This window comes from Lagenorhynchus albirostris, chromosome 6 (assembly GCF_949774975.1).
Source record: "Lagenorhynchus albirostris chromosome 6, mLagAlb1.1, whole genome shotgun sequence".
Classification (NCBI taxonomy): Eukaryota; Metazoa; Chordata; class Mammalia; order Artiodactyla; family Delphinidae; genus Lagenorhynchus; species Lagenorhynchus albirostris.
The window spans coordinates 4381772-4401358 of NC_083100.1; the positions used below are offsets into that span (position 1 = coordinate 4381772).

Below are 19587 nucleotides of genomic sequence, written 5' to 3' on the forward strand. Positions count from 1 at the left end.
CCAGAAAACTACTAGATCTAATCAATAAATTTGGTAGAGTAGCAGGATACAAAATTAATGCACAGAAATCTCTTGCATTCCTATACACTAATGATGAAAAATCTGAAAGAGAAATTAAGGAAACACTCCCATTTACCACTGCAAGATAAAGAATAAAATACACAGGAATAAACCTACCTAAGGAGACAAAAGACCTGTATGCAGAAAACTATAAGACACTGATGAAAAAACTTAAAGTTGATACAAACAGATGGAGAGATATACCATATTCTTGGATTGGAAGAATCAACATTGTGAAAATGACTATACTACCCAAAGCAATCTACAGATTCAATGCAATCCCTATCAAAATACCAGTGGCATTTTTCCATTGGTATGAACCAAAAATTTCACAATTTGTAGAGAGACACAAAAGACCCCGAATAGCCAAAGCCATCTTGAGAAAGAAAAATGAAAGAATCAGGCTCCCTGACTTCAGACTATACTACAAAGCTACAGTAATCAAGACAGTATGGTACTGGCACAAAAACAGAAATATAGATCAATGGAACAGGATAGAAAGCCCAGAGATAAACCCACACACATATGGTCGGTCACCTAATATTCAATAATGGAGGCAAGAGTTTACAATGGAGAAAACACAGCCTCTTCAATAACAGGTGCTGGACGTTGCTTTGTGACCACCTAGAGGGGTGGGATAGGGAGGTGGGAGGGAGGGAGACACAAGAGGGAAGAGATATAGTGATATATGTATACGTATAGATGATACACTTTGTTATAAAGCAGAAACTAACACACCATTGAAAAGCAGTTATACTCCAATAAAGATGTTAAAAAATAATAATAAGTGGTGCTGGGAAAACTGGACAGTTACACGTAAAAGAATGAAATTAGAACACTTCCTAACACCATACACAAAAATAAACTCAAAATGGATTAAAGACCTAAATGTAAGGCCAGACACTATAAAACTCTTAGAGGAAAACATAGAACACTCTATGACATAAATCACAGCAAGATCCTTTTTGACCCACCTCCTAGAGAAATGGAAATAAAAACAAAAATAAACAAATGGGACCTATGAATCAACTAACAAAGGATTAATCTCCAAAATATACAAGCAGCTCATGCAGCTCAATATCAAAAAAAACAAACAACCCAATCCAAAAATGGGCAGAAGACCTAAAGAGACATTTCTCCAAAGAAGATGTACAGATTGCCAACAAACACGTGAAAGGATGCTCAACATCACTAATCATTAGAGAAATGTAAATCAAAAGTACAATGAGGTAGCACCTCACACTGGTCAGAATGGCCATCATCAAAAAGTCTACAAACAATAAATGCTGGAGAGGGTGTGGAGAAAAGGGAACCCTCTTGCACTGTTGGTGGGAATGTAAATTGATGCAGCCACTATGGAGAACAGTATGGAGGTTCCTTAAAAAACTAAAAATAAGTGGAAAAAAAAACTAAAAATAGAACTACCATATGACCCACCAATCCTGCTACTGGGCATATACCTTGAGAAAACCATAATTCAAAAGGAGTCATGTACCACAATGTTCATTGCAGCTCTGTTTACAATAGCCAGGACATGGAAGCAACCTAAGTGTCCATCGACAGATGAATGGATAAAGAAGATGTGGCACATATATACAATGGAATATTACTCAGCCATAAAAAGAAATGAAATTGAGTAATTTGTAGTGAGGTGGATGGACCTAGAGTCTGTCATACAGAGTGAAGTAAGTCAGAAAAACAAATACTGTATGCTAACATATATGGAATCTAAAAAAAAAAAAAGGTTCTCATGAACCTAGGGGCAGGACAGGAATAAAGACACAGATGCAGAGAATGGACTTGAGGACATGGGGAGCGGGAAGGGTGAGCTGGGACGAAGTGAGAGAGTGGCATGGACATATATACACTACATAGCACAGGGAGATCAGCTCGGTGCTTTGCAACCACCTAGAGGGGTGGGATAAGGAGGGTGGGAGGGAGATGCAAGAAGGAGGGGATATGGGGATATACATATGCATATAGCTGATTCACTTTGTTACACAGCAGAAACTAACACAACACTGTAAAACAATTATATTCAAATAAAGATGTTAAATTTTAAAAGGAAAGAGTTTATATTGTAAGATTCCATGTTCAAGAACAGGCAATGCGAATCCCCAGAGAAGTCAGAGTGGTGGTTACCCACAGACCCCAGAAAGCAGTGTGAGAGAGAATTCAGGAATGGTGAAAATATGTTCTGTATTTTCAGCTGGGTGGTAGTTATATGATTATATGTAAAAATTAAATGTAAAATGTTAACCAACCTGATGTGGGTATACTTTATGTACATTATGCTGCAATAAAAACAATAAATGAAAGCATGAATGAAATGATAGGGAGCAAGAGTCACCTGAGAAGGCCTGGGATAGAAGATGAGACAACAAAGGAAGATAGGGGCCAGGCTGCAGAATTTTAACTTTATCCTGTGGGCAATGGGGAGGTACTGATGGATATTTTATTTATTTATTTATTTGTTTGTTTTCTGCGGTACGCGGGCCTCTCACTGTCGTGGCCTCTCCCGTTGCGGAGCACAGGCTCCGGACGTGCAGGCTCAGCAGCCATGGCTCATGGGCCCAGCTGCTCCGCGGCATGTGGGATATTCCCGGACCAGGGCACGAACCCGTGTTCCCTGAATCAGCAGGCGGACTCTCAACCACTGCACCACCAGGGAAGCCCACTGGTGGATATTTTAGGCAGAGTAGTGCAGCGATAAGCACTGCTTTAACGGACCACGTTCTGAGCACTGCCCTCCCGCCGGCACAAGGATCTGAGTGCAAAGCCCTTTGGGAACCAAAGTTGGATGGTTGCCTCAGTCTTTGGGCTCCAGGTTCAGGTCCTGATGCTAACAGAGAGGTGATCAGATACCAAAGAAAAGCACAGCTTGATAGCCTGTGCACTCGGCACTCTCATCCTTTGTAGCAAGCGTGCCAGGGCCCAGAAGAAGAACCAGAATGCTCGGGGCCTGTTGGGACTCAGTCCATGCAGGTTTCCGGGTGGCCACCTCACCTGCCAGTCCCTGTGTTCATGAAGTAAGTGTTGGAGCTCCAGGTACCGCGATTGACTTCCCACCTCCCATCCCCTACGCCACCCCCCAAAACCAGCTTCCTTAGCTAATCTCTAGAGCTCATTTTTCTTGTTTACACAAAGCTTGATTTTACTAAATGGGTTTTTTTTTCCATTTTCTTCCAGAAAGACAAAAAAAGGAAAGTGGGGAAGAAGGATAAAGACCCAACGGCTGACAGGTGAGGGGTGCATACGGGTGGGGGGCATGGCAGAAAAGAGCATAGGACATGGCCTGAGTCCTCGGCCTGGTCTGGGAAAGGCAACCCCCCCCCTCCTGCTCTGTACACCACACCCCTTCATCCTGGAAGAGTATGGTGGGGGAAAGCGCAGAGACCTCTCTTCAGTCCTGCACGCAGGCCAGCATCCTTGACTGGGGAGACGCAGTGGAGAGGCAGGGCCTGGGAGGCAGACTCAGGCCCCATCGCTTCTAAGGCCGTGTGACTTTTTTTAAGTTTTAAAATTCATGGGGTTCTCAAGAAAGTTTTTTGAGAAAATAGCATCCTGCTATAGCTTTTGAGGGAACACTGAGACTGCAGTCCTTGAGGGCAGAGACGGTTCATATTACATGCCCACCCCTGGGCCCGCCCGCTGAGGCCCTTCATAAGTGCTCCTTGAAGGAAAGGGTGAGGATCTGTCTCATTGTGAAAGGATACTTCCATTTCCTTAAGCCTCATCGGCTGAACTTTGATATTAACGATTATAAATGCTCATTTTTAAGCTGAAATGGCCTTCAGTGCTTTAATATTGGAAATAAATAGGGCCTAGGTTTTCAGACATTTTCAAGGAATTTAATTAAAATCCCTAGGAAGTGAATGTCAGAAATCACTTTGAACATAGACCTTTTTTCCCATGGGTTTGTTAATGGGTCACAGGTGTTGCTCCCTGTTTGGGGTGTTCCCTTGTTCCCCTTTTGGTGCGCTGATAACAGTCCCAAACTCTGCTTGAAAGAAGACCCATGAGAGAGGAAGCCAGCATGGAACCATCCACAGGAGAAGTGGGGACCGGACCACCCCAGAGCTGGTGCACACGCCCAGGGCCCTGGCAGGCAGCCTCTGGAGAGACACCCAGCCTTGGTGTGGGCTTTGGCTCTGGGGAGAAAAGGCTCCCACGGGGTATCGCTAGAGGGAGGAGCTGCAGGCTTCCTCACATGACGTTCCATTGTTTAGGGAAAAGTTCAAGTTCAAGAGCTTTGGCTGACCGCTGCCTGGTCAGCATTCTGAGACTCAGGCGCCCAGTTCCTGGGAAGGAGTCCATCTACCGATGCGCCAACACTGACGCCTCCTCGGGGGGATGTTGTAGTCCCTTCCCTGGAGGAAGGTCCAGCCCCTGCCTACCCGCAGGGCCACTGCTGTCTTTCAGTGACTTTCACATGCCACGTTTCTCCTTTGTCCTTACCTCAGTCTTTCAGGAGAAGAAGATCCTGCTAAGTGTCTTATTGAGTGACCACCCAGAGCTAAACCCAAATCTGCCAAGATGAGCTGACAACTAAGTAAAAGTTATCTATTCACGTTCTCTGCGCTTAGAGAGTCGCTTAACTGAATACAATTCTGCTTTAACAACACAGAGCACACACGTGGCTCATGGACCGTGTCTGTTAGCCAATGAATGTGTTCTTTGCATAGGTTTCTTTACAGTTGAACTATTATAAATGAGCTACAGCAATTCTCTAGTGAAATGAAGAAAGACCAGTAGTATTTTATTCACTTTTATACCCCAAAGTACAGAAATACCTGATCATCCTATTCCTGGAAGATTTTTCATTTTAATTTTAAAGACTCTATGTTATTCATTAAGTGGGATTCAGTAAATGGGCTAGTTCTCTGCCAAGACACTGTAAGACAATTTATGTTTCTCTCATCCAGTTAGTATAAACCTTAAATCAGTATTTTTATCATAGTTTATAAGGTGGTTTTATTTTATTTATTTATTTTTTTTTCCCCATCACAAAACTACTCAACAGTGTGCTGACAGTCAAGGTATTCAAGGGGCATTTTATGCTCCCTGCCATTCACAGGGATTGTTATTGTTGAGTATTGTAATGGCCTCCTGAAAAATCAATTTAAACAGATTCATCACTCTTAGCTCCCTCATCTCTTCCTGGTCACTGTATGTGGCCGTGCTCAGAAAGGGACCATCTCTTCTCAGCCACTTCCTGGTTAATGATTAGGATGATCTATTATTAGTTTACAACTTGGGATTCCTCCCTGACTATTCCTGGGCATGATGCTTTTCTGTTCACTCAAGGCAGCCCCAGGCTGGTAGGCTGGCTGCCCAGACAAAAGGGGGCCTAGGGCTTTCAAACTGGCTCAGCCATATAAGGTCGCCATATAAGGTAGTTTTCGAGTTGAAATTTTTTATTCTGTCGCAAGAGTTTATTTCACTGGAAAGATCCAAATATAGATTTCTGTTCCCGGAGTCTTAAGATATTTGGTTTGGATTATTTTAGAGAATCTTATTCAATTTTATGTTAATATTTTACACATATGTTTATGTTAAACCAATATTCAAGTCAAAACACTGCCGTCGATACTGCCTTGGTATAGGTCAGATACTGTCATCCCAAATTCCATTACAATGAAAACTTTCTTAATTCTCAGCTGAGGGCACACGATTTTAAATATATCTGATAGAATAAAATTTCAGTCAACCAAAGACTGGCGTCACTGAATTAACATCTATCCCAATGGTTTTTGGCTTGAGTCTCACTGATGTTCTTGAGTCTCTTTTAATCACACTAACTTGGATCATTGAACAATCAAAGAACAGTTTAAAAATAGTTATATTTACAATTCTTCAGTCTAAAGAAAGACTGGGGTTGAACCAAAGCATCAGGCCCCTAAAAATGAAAAGGGAAAAGACAAAACATCTTGAAGGACTCTGCTGCCCCGTATTTGAGCATCTGAATTCCAGCAAACCAAGCCCCAGTTAATTTTATTGGGAGTTTCATTCATTAAGTGGGATACTATCTCCATTTTTTTTCCTCAAGTAGTATAAATTACCACCATGCTGGCTACATACCCGAGGCCGCCTTAGAGAAGAGGTTTTGTCATCTGTAAACACTATGGAAGAGTATAACGTCCTCCTAAAAAATTATAATATTTTGTCTTCATATTAAAATGATTTCCATTATAAGCCTTTGTTTTTTATAGATATTTCTTTTAAACTATTAGGCTATGGAGTTAAAAGGAAATGTCAATTTCACGAAGGATTGATGATTTTCTACAGCGTGCAGACGCTAACTGAATATATAATTATGGCCCCGTGAGGTTACTGTTATTGGGTAATTTCTGATTCATATTTGTGCCATCATGAAGGCTGATGAAAGGGGAGACTGCAGGAGTCATAGCTGGTCTCAGATGCCCAAAGATATAATTCTTATTCATGGGAAACATCAGGTATACCCATGGACGAGTGCAAGTATTGTTTTTAAAAGGTCTAATTTATCCCCCAATTGTAGTAACGCTTCAAAAATCAATTTATTTGCATACATACAAATGTACTTTGAATGAGATCTGGTTGAAGTTCTCTTGCGTATGTGATGATTAACGTCAGTACTGCTGATTTGATGTGTTTGCTCACAGAATACACGGTCTGCTTTATCCCCAGGACCATCGAATCTCTGTACAAGGAACTAGTGGAAGAAGGCTTATTGATCCAGGCTCTGAAAGTCAACCTCTCTGATTACATTGGTAAAGTACACAAAGAATAATGCATGTATGTGTCACAGATGCATGTCACCCCTTGGGTTCTGAGGACCCAACAGCCGGAAGTATGTTTCATCTGTGCTTTTGTCCAACCTAAAATCTGGACCTTAGTGGCTTGCAGTAAATGTTTGTTGGATTGAATCGATTTGAGTTCATGCTGTGCTGGGATCTAATGGGTCCAGCTCTCTCCCCTAATGTGGTAGAAGCAGGTTTCCAAACCTACTAGCAAGGTTCCTGGAGGCATTCTTTGTGGCTTAAGCTGAATTGAGGAAATGAAGAATTGTTCATGCTCTCTGTTTATCCAAGTGCCCTAGGGGGCAGCCCCTGGTACTTCCAACACAGAGTCCTCACAGGAGAAATTCCTTCCAGAATTCCATCTAGGGGCCACCACAGGAGTAGCTGGGAGGAAAAAGAGGGGACATTTGCTATCACCATCTTCAGCTAATGTTTTTCTCTTAATTTTTAAAAAATACCATGAGGATCTGAAAACATATTTAAAGCTTAAAATTCGTCATACTCCTACCACCCTAATGCAGATATCATTTTCACTTTCATACATCTACAGTCAACTGAGGACATTTCGCCTACATAACCACGAAAAGATAATCACACTCAGAAAATTTAACATTAATGTTGTACTGTTACCACTAGGTAATATCTAGTTAATACTCAGTTTTCCCAATAGTCCTAATAAATAATGTCCTTTGTAACTGTTTGTCTTTCTCAATCCCAAATGCAGTCAGGGATCATGGATGTGACGGATCTCCGTCGTCCCTTTCATTCCTTTAATCAGCACCAATTTAGAGGTTTTTCCAGTCCTTCACAGCATTGACATTTTAAAAAGTCAGCTGTTTTATAGACTCTCCTTCAACTGAATTGGTTTGATGGTTTGATGGTTTCCTCCTAACTCGATTCATGTTAAACATTTTTTACAGGGAAACTACAGGTAATATTGTGTCCTGATTCCCAGTCTTTCACATTGAGGGCACAAAAATGACGCTTTGTCCCATCACTGGTGATGTTGGGTTTAATCACTGGTGAAGGTGCTGTTCCACAGATTTCTCCATTGTAAAGCTCCATTTTCCACTTTGTAATCAATGAATAATCTGTGGGGGATAGTTTGAGGCTCTGGAGATTCTGTTCCCAGCCATCTTAAAGGTTTAGGCATCCGCCGTGATGACTTCTGCCTGCATCAGTGTTTGCTATGGTGGTTGTAAAGTGGGAATATTCTATTTCTGTCTCCTCTTCTAGCAGGTACCATTTTTCTGGAGAGATTTCCCTCCCACCCTCCTTTTAAAATTGTTTTGGTATTAGAGTAGACAGATGGATTCTCTCTTTCTAAAATTGTATTACAACCCATTTCCGAGTTATTCATTCCAGCGTTTACACTGCCCCAGTTTTGGCCTGCAGGAGCAGAAAGACTGACATTTCCCTTGGATCAAAAAACTGATCACTTTAATCCCTTTGAAATAAAGCCACATTTCCTTCTCAGGGGCTTGGAGGAGCCTTCGTATTTCCTAACGGTGTAAGATTTTACCAGAATATGTACTGGAATATCTGTTGGGTTTCTATTTATTTTATGTGTTTCTTATTCAAGTACTGCAGGGTTTTCTCCTGGATTGCCTTGATTATGTTCTGTTAATTCTGTTCATATGAAAAAATAACACTTTTAGCAGAACCCTACCTCTTTACTTACGACTGGGATCTCTAAGTGCTCTCTCTCTCCTTGTCTGGTTTCTTTCTTCATATCATGTCTTTTTTGCTTATCACTGAATTCCTAGCTTTTAGTACAGTGCCTAGCACATGGCACAGTCTCAGAGAATTAATGGACATATTTCTCATCTTCTTACTAATTTCTTATCCATCTTGGACTTCCTCACTGATCTCTTTGTCAATTTCCAGGCAGCATCTTGAAGATGCTTAAGGTCAAAGCAAATGAAATCAACCTCTTAAGAGTGACCTCAAATGTAAATGACCCAGTCTAGCAAAATCAGTCAAACTGCCACAAGGATTGGCTCCCTTTGGTCTTTTCCACGTTTGTCTTCTTTTTCCCGGTTAAGATCCTTAACTTGAAAAGATGGCAGTGGATCTTCCCAGATCCCCACATAAAAATAGAGTAAAGCAACTAGATGGCAAAAGCAAAGGCCTGTGGACAACATTAACACAAAAACGAAATAACCAAGTTTCCCCTCAAAGCCCAAAGTGCAAGCCACTGGGGACAAAAAACAAAAGAACCCCAAAATAGCCAGCAAGCACTCACTGGAAAGCACAGCAGACCAGGGTAGTAACTGCAGCTGGAATTGGGAGGGGTTTGCCCACGTCAGCAGCAGATGCGTGAAAATGGATAGAATCAGAAAGTATGAACGGGCGAGAACACTCCAACCTCCGGACGCTCTTGAAATTGACCCTTCCAAGACACGGCCTTATACTGAGAAGAAACTCTTGGGAGCAGAATCACAACTGAATAGGAACAACAGAGATGAGGGAGAGAAAAGGTCCAGAATAAATTGGGGGAGGGGAACAGAACAAGGACACCTCAAAAAGCAAGCCACCGTACTCATAACATATATGAAAACAACAGAAGAGGGGACTCTATGGAATTTAAAAAGCTACCCTGACCCAAACTATCTTCTAAACATATAGGAATATTAACTCATATAAATTTAAGCAATGGAAAGTTTCAAGGTCAAAGCCCATGCCAGATGTCTATTAAAAAAGAAAGAATAAGGAGCAAAGTGTCATCACAAAAAGACACGCCCACAAAGCAGACATAACTGGAACCTCCTCTTTCAAACCAAGCTAATATACATTAAGAAAATTATAGAAGATATGTAAGAATACATAAAGTGGAATTAGAAAAGTGCAGAAATGAGTTACACAAAATTCCAGGAATATTTTGGGTTTTTTTTGTTTGTTTGTTTGTTTTTTCTTTTCTGCGGTACACAGGCCTCTCACTGTTGTGGCCTCTCCCATTGCGGAGCACAGGCTCCGGACACGCAGGCTCAGCGGCCATGGCTCACGGGCCCAGCCGCTCCGCGGCATGTGGGATCTTCCCGGACCGGGGCACGAACCCGCGTCCCCTGCATCGGCAGGCGGACTCTCAACCACTGCGCCACCAGGGAAGCCCCAGGAATATTTTAAATAAAGGAGAAAATTCGTTTTAGGACAAAACTAAATTACAGTGAATACAAGAATGAATAAAGTCCACAAACCTGCTTTAAGAGAAATGAAATGTGAAAGACAGAATTTTTTTTTAAATAAAACTAGAAATGAAGAACAAGATTAAAAGGTTTCCAAAGAAAGTAACAAGTACTAAAGATAGGCAAAGAAAATTCACATAGGCAGGCAAACATAATACACATCCCTAAAGAAGAAAACCAAAGCCAAGGAACAGAACAAATACTAAGAACTTTTATTCATGAAAAATTTCCTAAAACAGAAATGCAAACCACATAATGAATGATCACACTTTGTATGTGAGAATATCAACTCCAATTGACCAACACCAAGATGTATTCTAATAAAAGTACCACACCTTAAAGTAAAGGGGAAAAAGAAACCTTGGGGCGTTACCCCTTCTTCTTTTCCAGCCGGCCCAGAGCTGGACAAGCAGGGCAGGGTGGGTGTTGGCTGTGCCTCAGCGACTCCCCATGCAGGCAGGGACTGAGCACAGACCCTCAGACTCAGAACGTGGCCGCGTGGTTTGGACATTCCCCACAGCCCAGGAACCCTGTATTCACAGCCAGCCCAGCTCAGCACTGCCGGGACACGAGTTGTTTGGGGGGCTTCCACTCTTTTCTAAACACCACTCAAATCCAAATACGCATTAGAATCACAGCAGTTAGGGCTGAAGGAGACTTGGAGGGCAGGAGACTCAAGTGTGTAATGTCTGGTTCCCCCAAGGCCCAGCTCCCAACTCCCCCCCACCCCCAGTTCCTTGCTCTGTCCCTGCGCACCTGCCCAGCTCAGAGCGCTGACCCTGTGCCCAGGAACCAGCTCCCGCCACAAGCTTGGGTATGCAAGAAATAGCACATTTCCTTATTCTTTAAATCACCGTAACTTAGCATCACGAGGGCTGAACTGCCAAGGTTATTCAAATTCAATCCTTCTTACAAACCTCCACCCCTGCCCCCAGGTACCATCAAGGTCCCTGATTCCCAAATGGTGCCTGGATGCTGGGGAGAGATTCTGGGCGCTGGCGTCCTCCAAGACCCCTTGGTGCCTGCCTGGGGCCCTCTCTCAGCGAGGGGCTCTCTCCCCTGCTCCCTCGTCCTCCGTGCCACCAGGACACAGGGCTGATGCCCACTGACCAGAGACCCACTGACCAGCTGTCCCGCCCAGGCTGGGAATGTCTTCTCCCTCCTGCCTCTGAAGCTCGCACCCTCTGGGCTGCCAGTCCCTTCTGTAATCTTTCTGTGCCTCAGTTTCCACAATTATGAGGATGATAACAGCAACCGCCTCACTGGATTGCTGTGACGGTTTAATGAGTGCAGAAGTGGAACACCTGAGGGCGCGCGGGCACAGAGCAGCTGGCTGCCCCCCTGTGTTGCCGCGGTGGTCATCTCACCTATCTTCCGCGGGCTCAGGGTTCTCCAGCAAGAGGGCTTGTGACTTCCTGGTGCCTCCGTGCCCCTCCCTCCCTGTGCACGTCGCAGAAGCGCGAGGCACCTGGGTCAGCCACTGCTCGAGGGGAAAATGCAGAGGGAGCAAACACAGCCAATACTCCCCTAAATTACCTGGCTCTGCCTGTGGCTCTGGAGCTGCTGCGTTCAGTGGGAACATTGACACCCAGGCCAGGGCTGGTGTTTCTTGCTTTCTCCTTGGCATCCAGGGCCTGTCCTAAGAACAAGAAGATTCAAAGGGTTCCTCAAAATCCCACCTTACAAGACTTGACTTAGACATTACACGTGGAAAACATCTGAAGCTTCGGAATACCTGGGCCCCGGGGCGCATAATCTTGGCAGAGATATAATAATCTGTTGCAACCAAAGGTTAACCTGAGAAGTCTCTCTGTCGACCTTATTCTGGAAGCTGGTAGCCTGCATCCAACGTAAATTTTTATTGTATAAACAATTCAGGAACCTGGATTGTAACCACGTAGCATGTGTCACCGTGCTCGTCATCATCAGAAGATGCTCTGTGCCGCCCTGGCAGTGCCCAGGGCAGAGCTGGCGTGTCCTGGTGCAGGTGGGAGGCCCCAAGTCCTACGAGGATTTTCTGCTGACTTGAGGCCTCCTGTTTCTCTCGCTCCTTTTCTTTGAGTAACTTTTTTAAGAGGCTGTTATTTTTTATCAATTGTCTGTTCTTTATTCTCTTTTCAATGCTCTGTGGGGTAGAATGGAAACGTTAGAAGCTGATTTCACCTTGCTTTCTCAAATATTTTTTATTTCTCCTTATTTTTTAAGTGTGCTCGTATGTTCCCATTCTCTACAATTAGTTCCTCCTCCTGTGTTCATTTGCTAGGACTGCTCTAACAAGTACCACAGTAGGGCAGCTTAAACAGCAGAAAATTACTGTCTCCCAGTTCTGGAGGCCGGAAGTCCAACGCCACAGTGTCAGCAGTGTTGGTTGCTTCCTCCTGGAGGCTCTGAGAAGGAAGCTGTTGGCTGTAGCCTAAGAGCCCCTTCAAGCCCCCACCTCTATCCTGCTCCCTGGACTTGTCAGTCCTCCCTTGCCAGGATGCTGAGCTGCCCTGGGGCTCACGTGGCCTAAACTGACCTCTTCCCCTCATCCCTCGTCTTATCCCCTGGTGGTTTGCTGGCGGTCTTTGGCGATCCTTGGCTTCTGCTGTATCACCCCATCTCTGCCTTCAGACCTGACGTGACCTCCTCCCTGTGTGTGTGTCTGTGTCCGAACTTCCCCTTTTTATAAAGGACACCAGTGTATTGGATCAGGACCCACCCTAATAACCTCAGCTTCATTAACTACACCTGCAGTGATCCTATTTCCAAATAAGGTCACATTCTGAGATACTGGAGGTTAGGCTTTGACATACGGATTTTTAAGGGGACACAATCCTACCCATAACACAGTCCTGTTTCTTTTCCCGCTGTTGTCCTAGGTTTCCTTGCCCTTTTTCATGCTTTCTATCTCTAACACCTCTTCATCTGTTTCCTTCTTCCCTCGCTCGTGGAAGACCTGGTGTCTGTGCAGGGAACCCTGAAGTCTCTAAATTCTGAATGAGTCCGTGGGAGGGGCTTATGGCTTCCGTGCTGGGCAATAGCAAAACGTAGTAACACACTTTCAGAATGAGTCTCCTCACTTGGCAAAGGGTCGTTCCTTCTATCAGAACCAACAGCCAACAGTTCAACTTCCTTTGTCTAAGTCTAGAAAATATGGCGCATCTGGGTATTAACTTGGATTTACTTAAGCAGGAAAATGGGGTCACTTTTATGCCCCCCCAATGTCATGTTTACAGCAATAAGTGCTGGATTTAACGGTGGCTGCAGGATCCCTTCCTGCTCTAGTGAAGGCGAAATGAACTGCTCTTCTATTTATTACCTGCTCATTAAAAAGCGTGCAGATCGGAAGCCAAAATAGATGCTTTCATTATCACTCATTTCCCTCACCAAGACCATTGCCCTTGCCAAGGACTTTCTTTCATGCGGAGGCTTTGAAAGGCTGTGGCCCACAACAAAACAGCAATTATGATCTGGATTTTAACTCTCATTTTCTTAGCATTTGAAAATGCTTTAAAGCCGTTGATATTTTCAGGATTTCATAGACGCCTACATGTATTTCTTCAGTGTTTTCATACACGCATAAAGGCAGTTATTTTACATATATAACATTGAAAGCTCTGCAGATCCATACATGTTATGAAAAGAAAAAGTCAGGAGAAAACAACATCAAGAGATTGTGATTCGTTTATCGAATATTTTTCCTTCAGATTCAGGTACAAATCAAGAGAGAATCATATGAGCATGTAAAAGTCCATCCTCATGACAAGTGAAGGCAGCAAAACTAATTTTCGTGGTGCCCTTATCTAAATTAGTTAGAAAATAACACTTCAGATTTATGACTAGTTACAATGAAGCTCTTGGATGCCTTCTAATTAAACCTGTAAAGATTTATTTCGATATTATTCCTTCGGTAATCCTTTGAAAACGATAAAAATGTTAATGAATATCACCCTCAAAAGGAGACGTTTCTGTTTGTCCTAAATTAGACTCAGATCCTACCTTTCCAATGATTGCATTTCAGGATCAGATTTACACGGCTTCAATACAAATTTCACATCCATCTTAAGTAAGTTATTTTTAAAGTTTGTGCAAATGTTAGACATAATCTCTTGGAATAGAAATTAAACCAAACATACGTTGTATGTTCTTCATGTTAGAACTTTGCTCTTCACATATTCAACATTCAGAGGTGATTTTTTAAAATACTGGGAGGTTAGTATCATACTCAACATAATTCTCAGCTACTGTAGCGAGTATAGAAATGTTTTTGTGGCTGGACAGTTTTTCTTCAAGCCTTTATCTGAGAAGTTCTTTATAATGACTCTCCGTAATATAATTATATTTGCTCAGAAATGTTAAATTTGTATCCTGTGTTAATTTTGCAAGTGTCCAAGTTATGCAACTCAGAGTAGCGTAGTTTCCCATTCATTTGTCCTCTATTTTTTTTCTCCCCAGGTGACTACAGCTACCTGGGGAGTACTCTTCGCCAGATGTCCACAGAACCCATGCCTTCCCTCCTGGATGTCCGACAGCTCATTACCCTGTACGGGATCCTGCCGCTAGGTAAGGACTCCACTTGCCCTGCTGTGCCTTTGCTAGTAGCAGGCGTGTCTGCTCGTGTGTTCCAGGTCATCAGTGTGCATTGCAGCTTACCTCTTCTACTGAGAATTGTGAGTGAGGGTCGTTCTGCTGGGCTAGAGCATCCTGGAGCACAGAAAGGTACCGCCCAGGAAGCATATCTGTAGCACCTTTGAATGTCTGGTTAGCATTCTGAAGGTCCTGGAAGCTGTCATCTGGAGAGATGATAACCGAGGCAAGCACCTGCAATTCAAAGCGACCAAATTAGACAAAGGCTGAGGTTAGGCTTACCTGTTACACACAGGCTCTGTCACTGGGTCCTTAACAGAGCCGGCCCTTCGGGAGTCAGTGAAAGTGTATTTCTTGGATCTAAAGAATCAAGGCTCTGCCAATTACCACGGAGATTCAATCATGGTTGTTCAGACAGACGGACCAGAGTCTGCAGAAAAGTCGGGGCTCTCCGTAACAGATACCCACTCCTCTCGTTCACTTTTATTTATGTTTTCATGACTGCGTCACCTGGGGCAGGGGCAGGAACTCCAGCCAGGCCGTGCTCTGATGACCATTCTGAACTAGAAGTCGCATTTTGTTTATTTAATTTGCTTCAAAGTAAGATGGGAATCGTTTGGACACTTCTCACCTTATTCCACTTTGACTTAAAGAAGAACTTAAACCTATTGGCCAGAAATAGTTCATTCTTCTTTCAACTTCATGTCAGAAGCAGTCAGTAGAATAGGGGTCAACATAAATAAGATACATATATAACACAATATATAATACTTGGGGATCAACATAATTTGGGGTCAACAGAATCAATATACAATATTTAATGGGGTCTGCGTAAATAAAATAAACAGATGAGCCCTCAAACCTCATCGCAGAGTGATGGAAGGCAGTGGAGCCAAGGACATCAAGGGGTGTCAAGATTTTAAGGGAACTCCTCCCAAGTGAGCGCGTGGCACGTGGTGTGTTTGCATCCTCCACTGGCAGATACAAGGCGATGGGTGTCGTCTCCAAGCTGACCTGAGGGTTCTGGAAGAAGCGGGCCTGGGAGGCATCCCACCCGGACCCTCCTTTTGTCAATGAGAAACCTGAAGTCTCCCTGGTGGCTGACCCGCCCCACCAGGCCCCAGAATCAGCGGGGCGTTTGTTCTCGTGACGGGTTCATGAGTTTGCACTGTACAAACAAGTCAGACAGAGAAGTTCGCTCACACGGCAGCCTGCCAGGGCTTCGTCTAAATTTCATACGTCTAAACTAGTATCCAGGCACAAAAGGGAATGCGTTTGTTGGTCTGATTATTCAGGTCACCCCTGCCAGGACTAGGCAAGGCGGCCACTTGGAAGAGGGCACTGAGGACACACCGCAAAGGCCACTTCCCACCCTGCCAGGCAACAAAGCTCGCACCGGCCCCCAGGGTCCCAGGAGCCTCGGCCAGGGCTCCCAGGACGAGCTGTGAACTTTCAAAGCCACAAGGGCAGTAAGGGAATGCCCAGGAAGCATCTGGTCAGCATTCACCCGCTCACTGCCCCCCGCCCCGGAATGTCACTGTCCCTGCAGCGTGGAGGGAGAGAGGGAAGCGCAGGGGGAGGGCGCTCACGGAGCAGAAGCTGCGTTTTATGTGCGGTTTCATTTCCCAGCGGAGGGGGACGTTGAACAGCTCTCACAGATGAGTAAGCCTTTCCAAGATGTTGAGGAACTTTCTCCAAGTCCGAGGTTGGAAGGGACAGAGCTGGGCTCAGGACACGGAACACTGGCTTCCTCGTGACTCTTTAAGCCTCCGAAAGTTGAAAAGGGTGAACGCACAAAAGCCTGGAAATTTCCTCTGTCTCTTAGCAATTCTAGGCAATTTGTACAACTGCCCTTGAAAGGCGAGATGAGCAGCTAGAGCCATGGACGCCGTGGCAGGTCTGTCCCCAGCAACTCCCCGGCCCCTCCCTGCCCTGCCGTCTGATGAGCTGTCCAGAGGCCAGCGAGGCGCCGGCGCAGAAGCCTTTCTGGACCTCCCTCTCCACCTCTGCACGGCGCTGGTGACCACCCCCTTCCTTCTGGAAAGTCACATCCCTGGGGTAGATGACGTGTCCGGGTCTCCCCCGCCTGTGCCCCTCCCCCAGCGCTGTCCTCCCCTCCCTCCACCCCTTCCGGAACTCTCCTGGCCCCCTGGCTTCGGCCACCACTCTAACCTCCATCATCTTCCAGGGACCCTGCCAGCTGGCGTCACTCTCTACCCCACCCCCTTGCTGACCCCAGCTACCTCGCAGCCAGAATCATCTGACCTTCCGCTGCAGGCTGTGGTCACTGCGCCCCACCCCCTTGCTGACCCCAGCTACCTCGCCAACCAGAATCATCCGCCCCCCCAGGACCTGCCTGACCTTCTGCTGCAGGCTGTGGTCACTGCTCCGCCCCACCCCCTTGCTGACCTCAGCTACCTCGCCAACCAGAATCGTCCGCCCCCCCAGGACCTGCCTGACCTTCGCTGCAGGCTGTGGTCACTGCGCCCCCTACTTGCATCCTTCTCAGACGCCCCCTTCCACCCTGCCCACTCTTCACCGGCCAGCCCAGACACAGCCCCTCTCTCTGAAGTCCGGTCTGACTCACCCCCATGCACCCACCTCATCCCCCAAATGGGAAGTCCTTTCTTCCCTGAATCTCTGTCTCCCTCACGGATCTTAGCACGGATCTTTTCCTCCCCTTCTAGTTACTTCTCAAGTTTAGCTCCCCCCGGCCATGAACTCTACAGCAAATCCTGGCTCTTCCGCATGAGCGGCCCCCAGCCGAGGCCACAGACTGAGCCCTCAGTTATCCAGGTGTTGAGCGGGAGACGGGAAGAATGGCAACTCTCTGCTGCCGTGGAAAACGAGGTCTGCTTCACCATAACACATTGCCGTTTCCCACGCTAACCACAATGGAAGCGTGCCCGTTTAGCTTCATTTTAAAGAGAACTTGCTCCAAACTACTTTCCAAGTTTTTGCAGAGTGTAGTAGGTAACTATAAAAATTTGTTTCTAATGATGAGATAAATTCCCTAAGTCTTGTCAATCACACAAGAAAAATGAAAGAGAAGGACAATAATAATTAGAATGTTGATATGTTTACAGCTGATCCAGAAGAGCCCAGCAGCTGACCAAAAGCAAACTAGTGTGATAGCCGACGTTCCAATCACAGCCATCTACAGGATTTAATTCTGTTCACTCTCTAATTACTTAGCGCCGACGTCTGCTCTGCTCATGTTCAGGATGGTGGAAGAAATCAAGCCCGAGTTCCAATCTGGGCTCGAAGGAGATGGGCGATAAGGTTGAGAGCACAGGGCAGGGACCTCTGAGTGACCTAATAATTCACATCCTTTATTATCAAGGGTCAGGTTGACTCTGCCCCTACCGACAGACTAGAAACCAGGACAGACGAAACCAACAGGGACCAACTGCATAGCACAGGGAACTCTGCTCAATATTCTATAATAACGCGTACGAGAAGGACTTGGAAAAAGGACTTGGAAAAGAATAGGTACATGTATATGTGTAACTGAATCACTCTTGTATACCTGAAACCAACACAACATGGTTAATCAACTATACTCCAACATAAAATAAAAATTTTTTTAAAAAGCCAGGCTACTGCTGCCTGGATCTTGTTTTTTCCCCCTTTTCCCCTGCATCTTCCTGTCCATCGCACATTCGTCTTCCTGAGCCTTCAAAGGCTGTAGTGCTGCTGAGAAGCAGAGAAACCCCCAGCCCCTTCCCCCAAAATGCCAGAGGTTAGTTACTGCAGGAATGTTCTCTAAAATTATGAGTGTGGGGGGAATGCTGGGGTGAGGGGTGAGAGAGAAGCAATGTACTGAACACCCAAGGAGACCTGACAGCTCCACCTTGACATACAAATCAAAGGTGTCACGGAGCTGGCTGAGACAGGAGGCGTGCCCCTGGTGAGAAATGCCTTCCACGCACCCATCACTGTTGCCGAGACTGGTGTCGTGCCATGGAGTCGTGGCCTTGAGGAGTCCCCGTCTAAGAGCCACTTATTTCCTTGGCGGGACCTTAGAGCCTCTGCCTCTGCATTTTTTAGGTTCTGAAGCAGTGCATGAGAAAGCTCCTTTGGTGAAATCCCTGCTCTTGGCTGGCCCATCTGGGGTGGGGAAGAAGTTGCTGGTCCATGCCATCTGTACCGAAACGGGAGCCAACCTCTTCGACTTGTCCGCAGCCAACATTGCCGGCAAATACCCGGGCAAAAGTGGCCTCCAGATGATGCTGCATATGGTCCTCAAGGTATTTATCACATTTCTTGACCTCCAGTTCTCCTCCTCCTTTCAAATTGCATTTTCAAATGCTGCCGTTAATTTCCTTAAGCCAACTAGCACAGACCCTCACAGATCATTTCCTTAGGCAGACATGCACATCCCTCTTAAACCTCCCCATTGCATCCTCCTGTAAATTACTTTATTATTGCATCTGGCTGAGCGTCCAACAGCCAGACACAGCTCCTTTCTTTGCGTAAACGCCCTCCTGTGCCATTCAGATCAGCCTCCTCCTGCCACAGGAATCCTTCCTGCAGTGCTCACAGGTCTCGTTAAAAATCAAATCCCTTTTCAGCCCACCTCCCTCCAATAATGGCATCAGATGTTTGCATTTGGGGGTATTTTTTCTCACGTGGCATACACTGAGGTCAGCTTCTCACACAGGAGATAAAGGAGGAACCCACAGGAAGCTAAGCTGACCGCAGTAGTGTAGATATTCAATTACAACCCAGTGCCAGAGGATGCCATGTCCTCGAAGGTGCATACACAACCCAGCGCTGTGATCTTAGATAAGCTCTTCACCTCCCTGGGTCTCTGTTTTATCGTCACTGAAATGAAGGAGTCAAACCAAATGATACTGTCAGCCCTAGAAGCAATGCTTCTCTGATATAGTTTAGATATAGATGATGATGAAGATACATCAATGGATGGATGGATGGATGATAGATAACAGATAGATGGATAGATAGATAGAGACGCAATATACATACGT

The 19587-nt window shown here is 45.3% G+C and overlaps 1 protein-coding gene across 1 annotated transcript in view; it reads left to right on the plus strand.

Moving 5' to 3' along the window:
* Positions 1-19587, plus strand: part of IQCA1 (IQ motif containing with AAA domain 1) — a 168876-nt gene that overhangs the window by 109737 nt on the left and 39552 nt on the right. Inside the window, exons 12-15 of the mRNA XM_060151211.1 lie at positions 3250-3302; positions 6730-6812; positions 14465-14572; positions 18647-18846. Coding sequence (XP_060007194.1) covers positions 3250-3302; positions 6730-6812; positions 14465-14572; positions 18647-18846 — 444 coding nt within the window. The remainder of the gene's footprint in view (positions 1-3249; positions 3303-6729; positions 6813-14464; positions 14573-18646; positions 18847-19587) is intronic.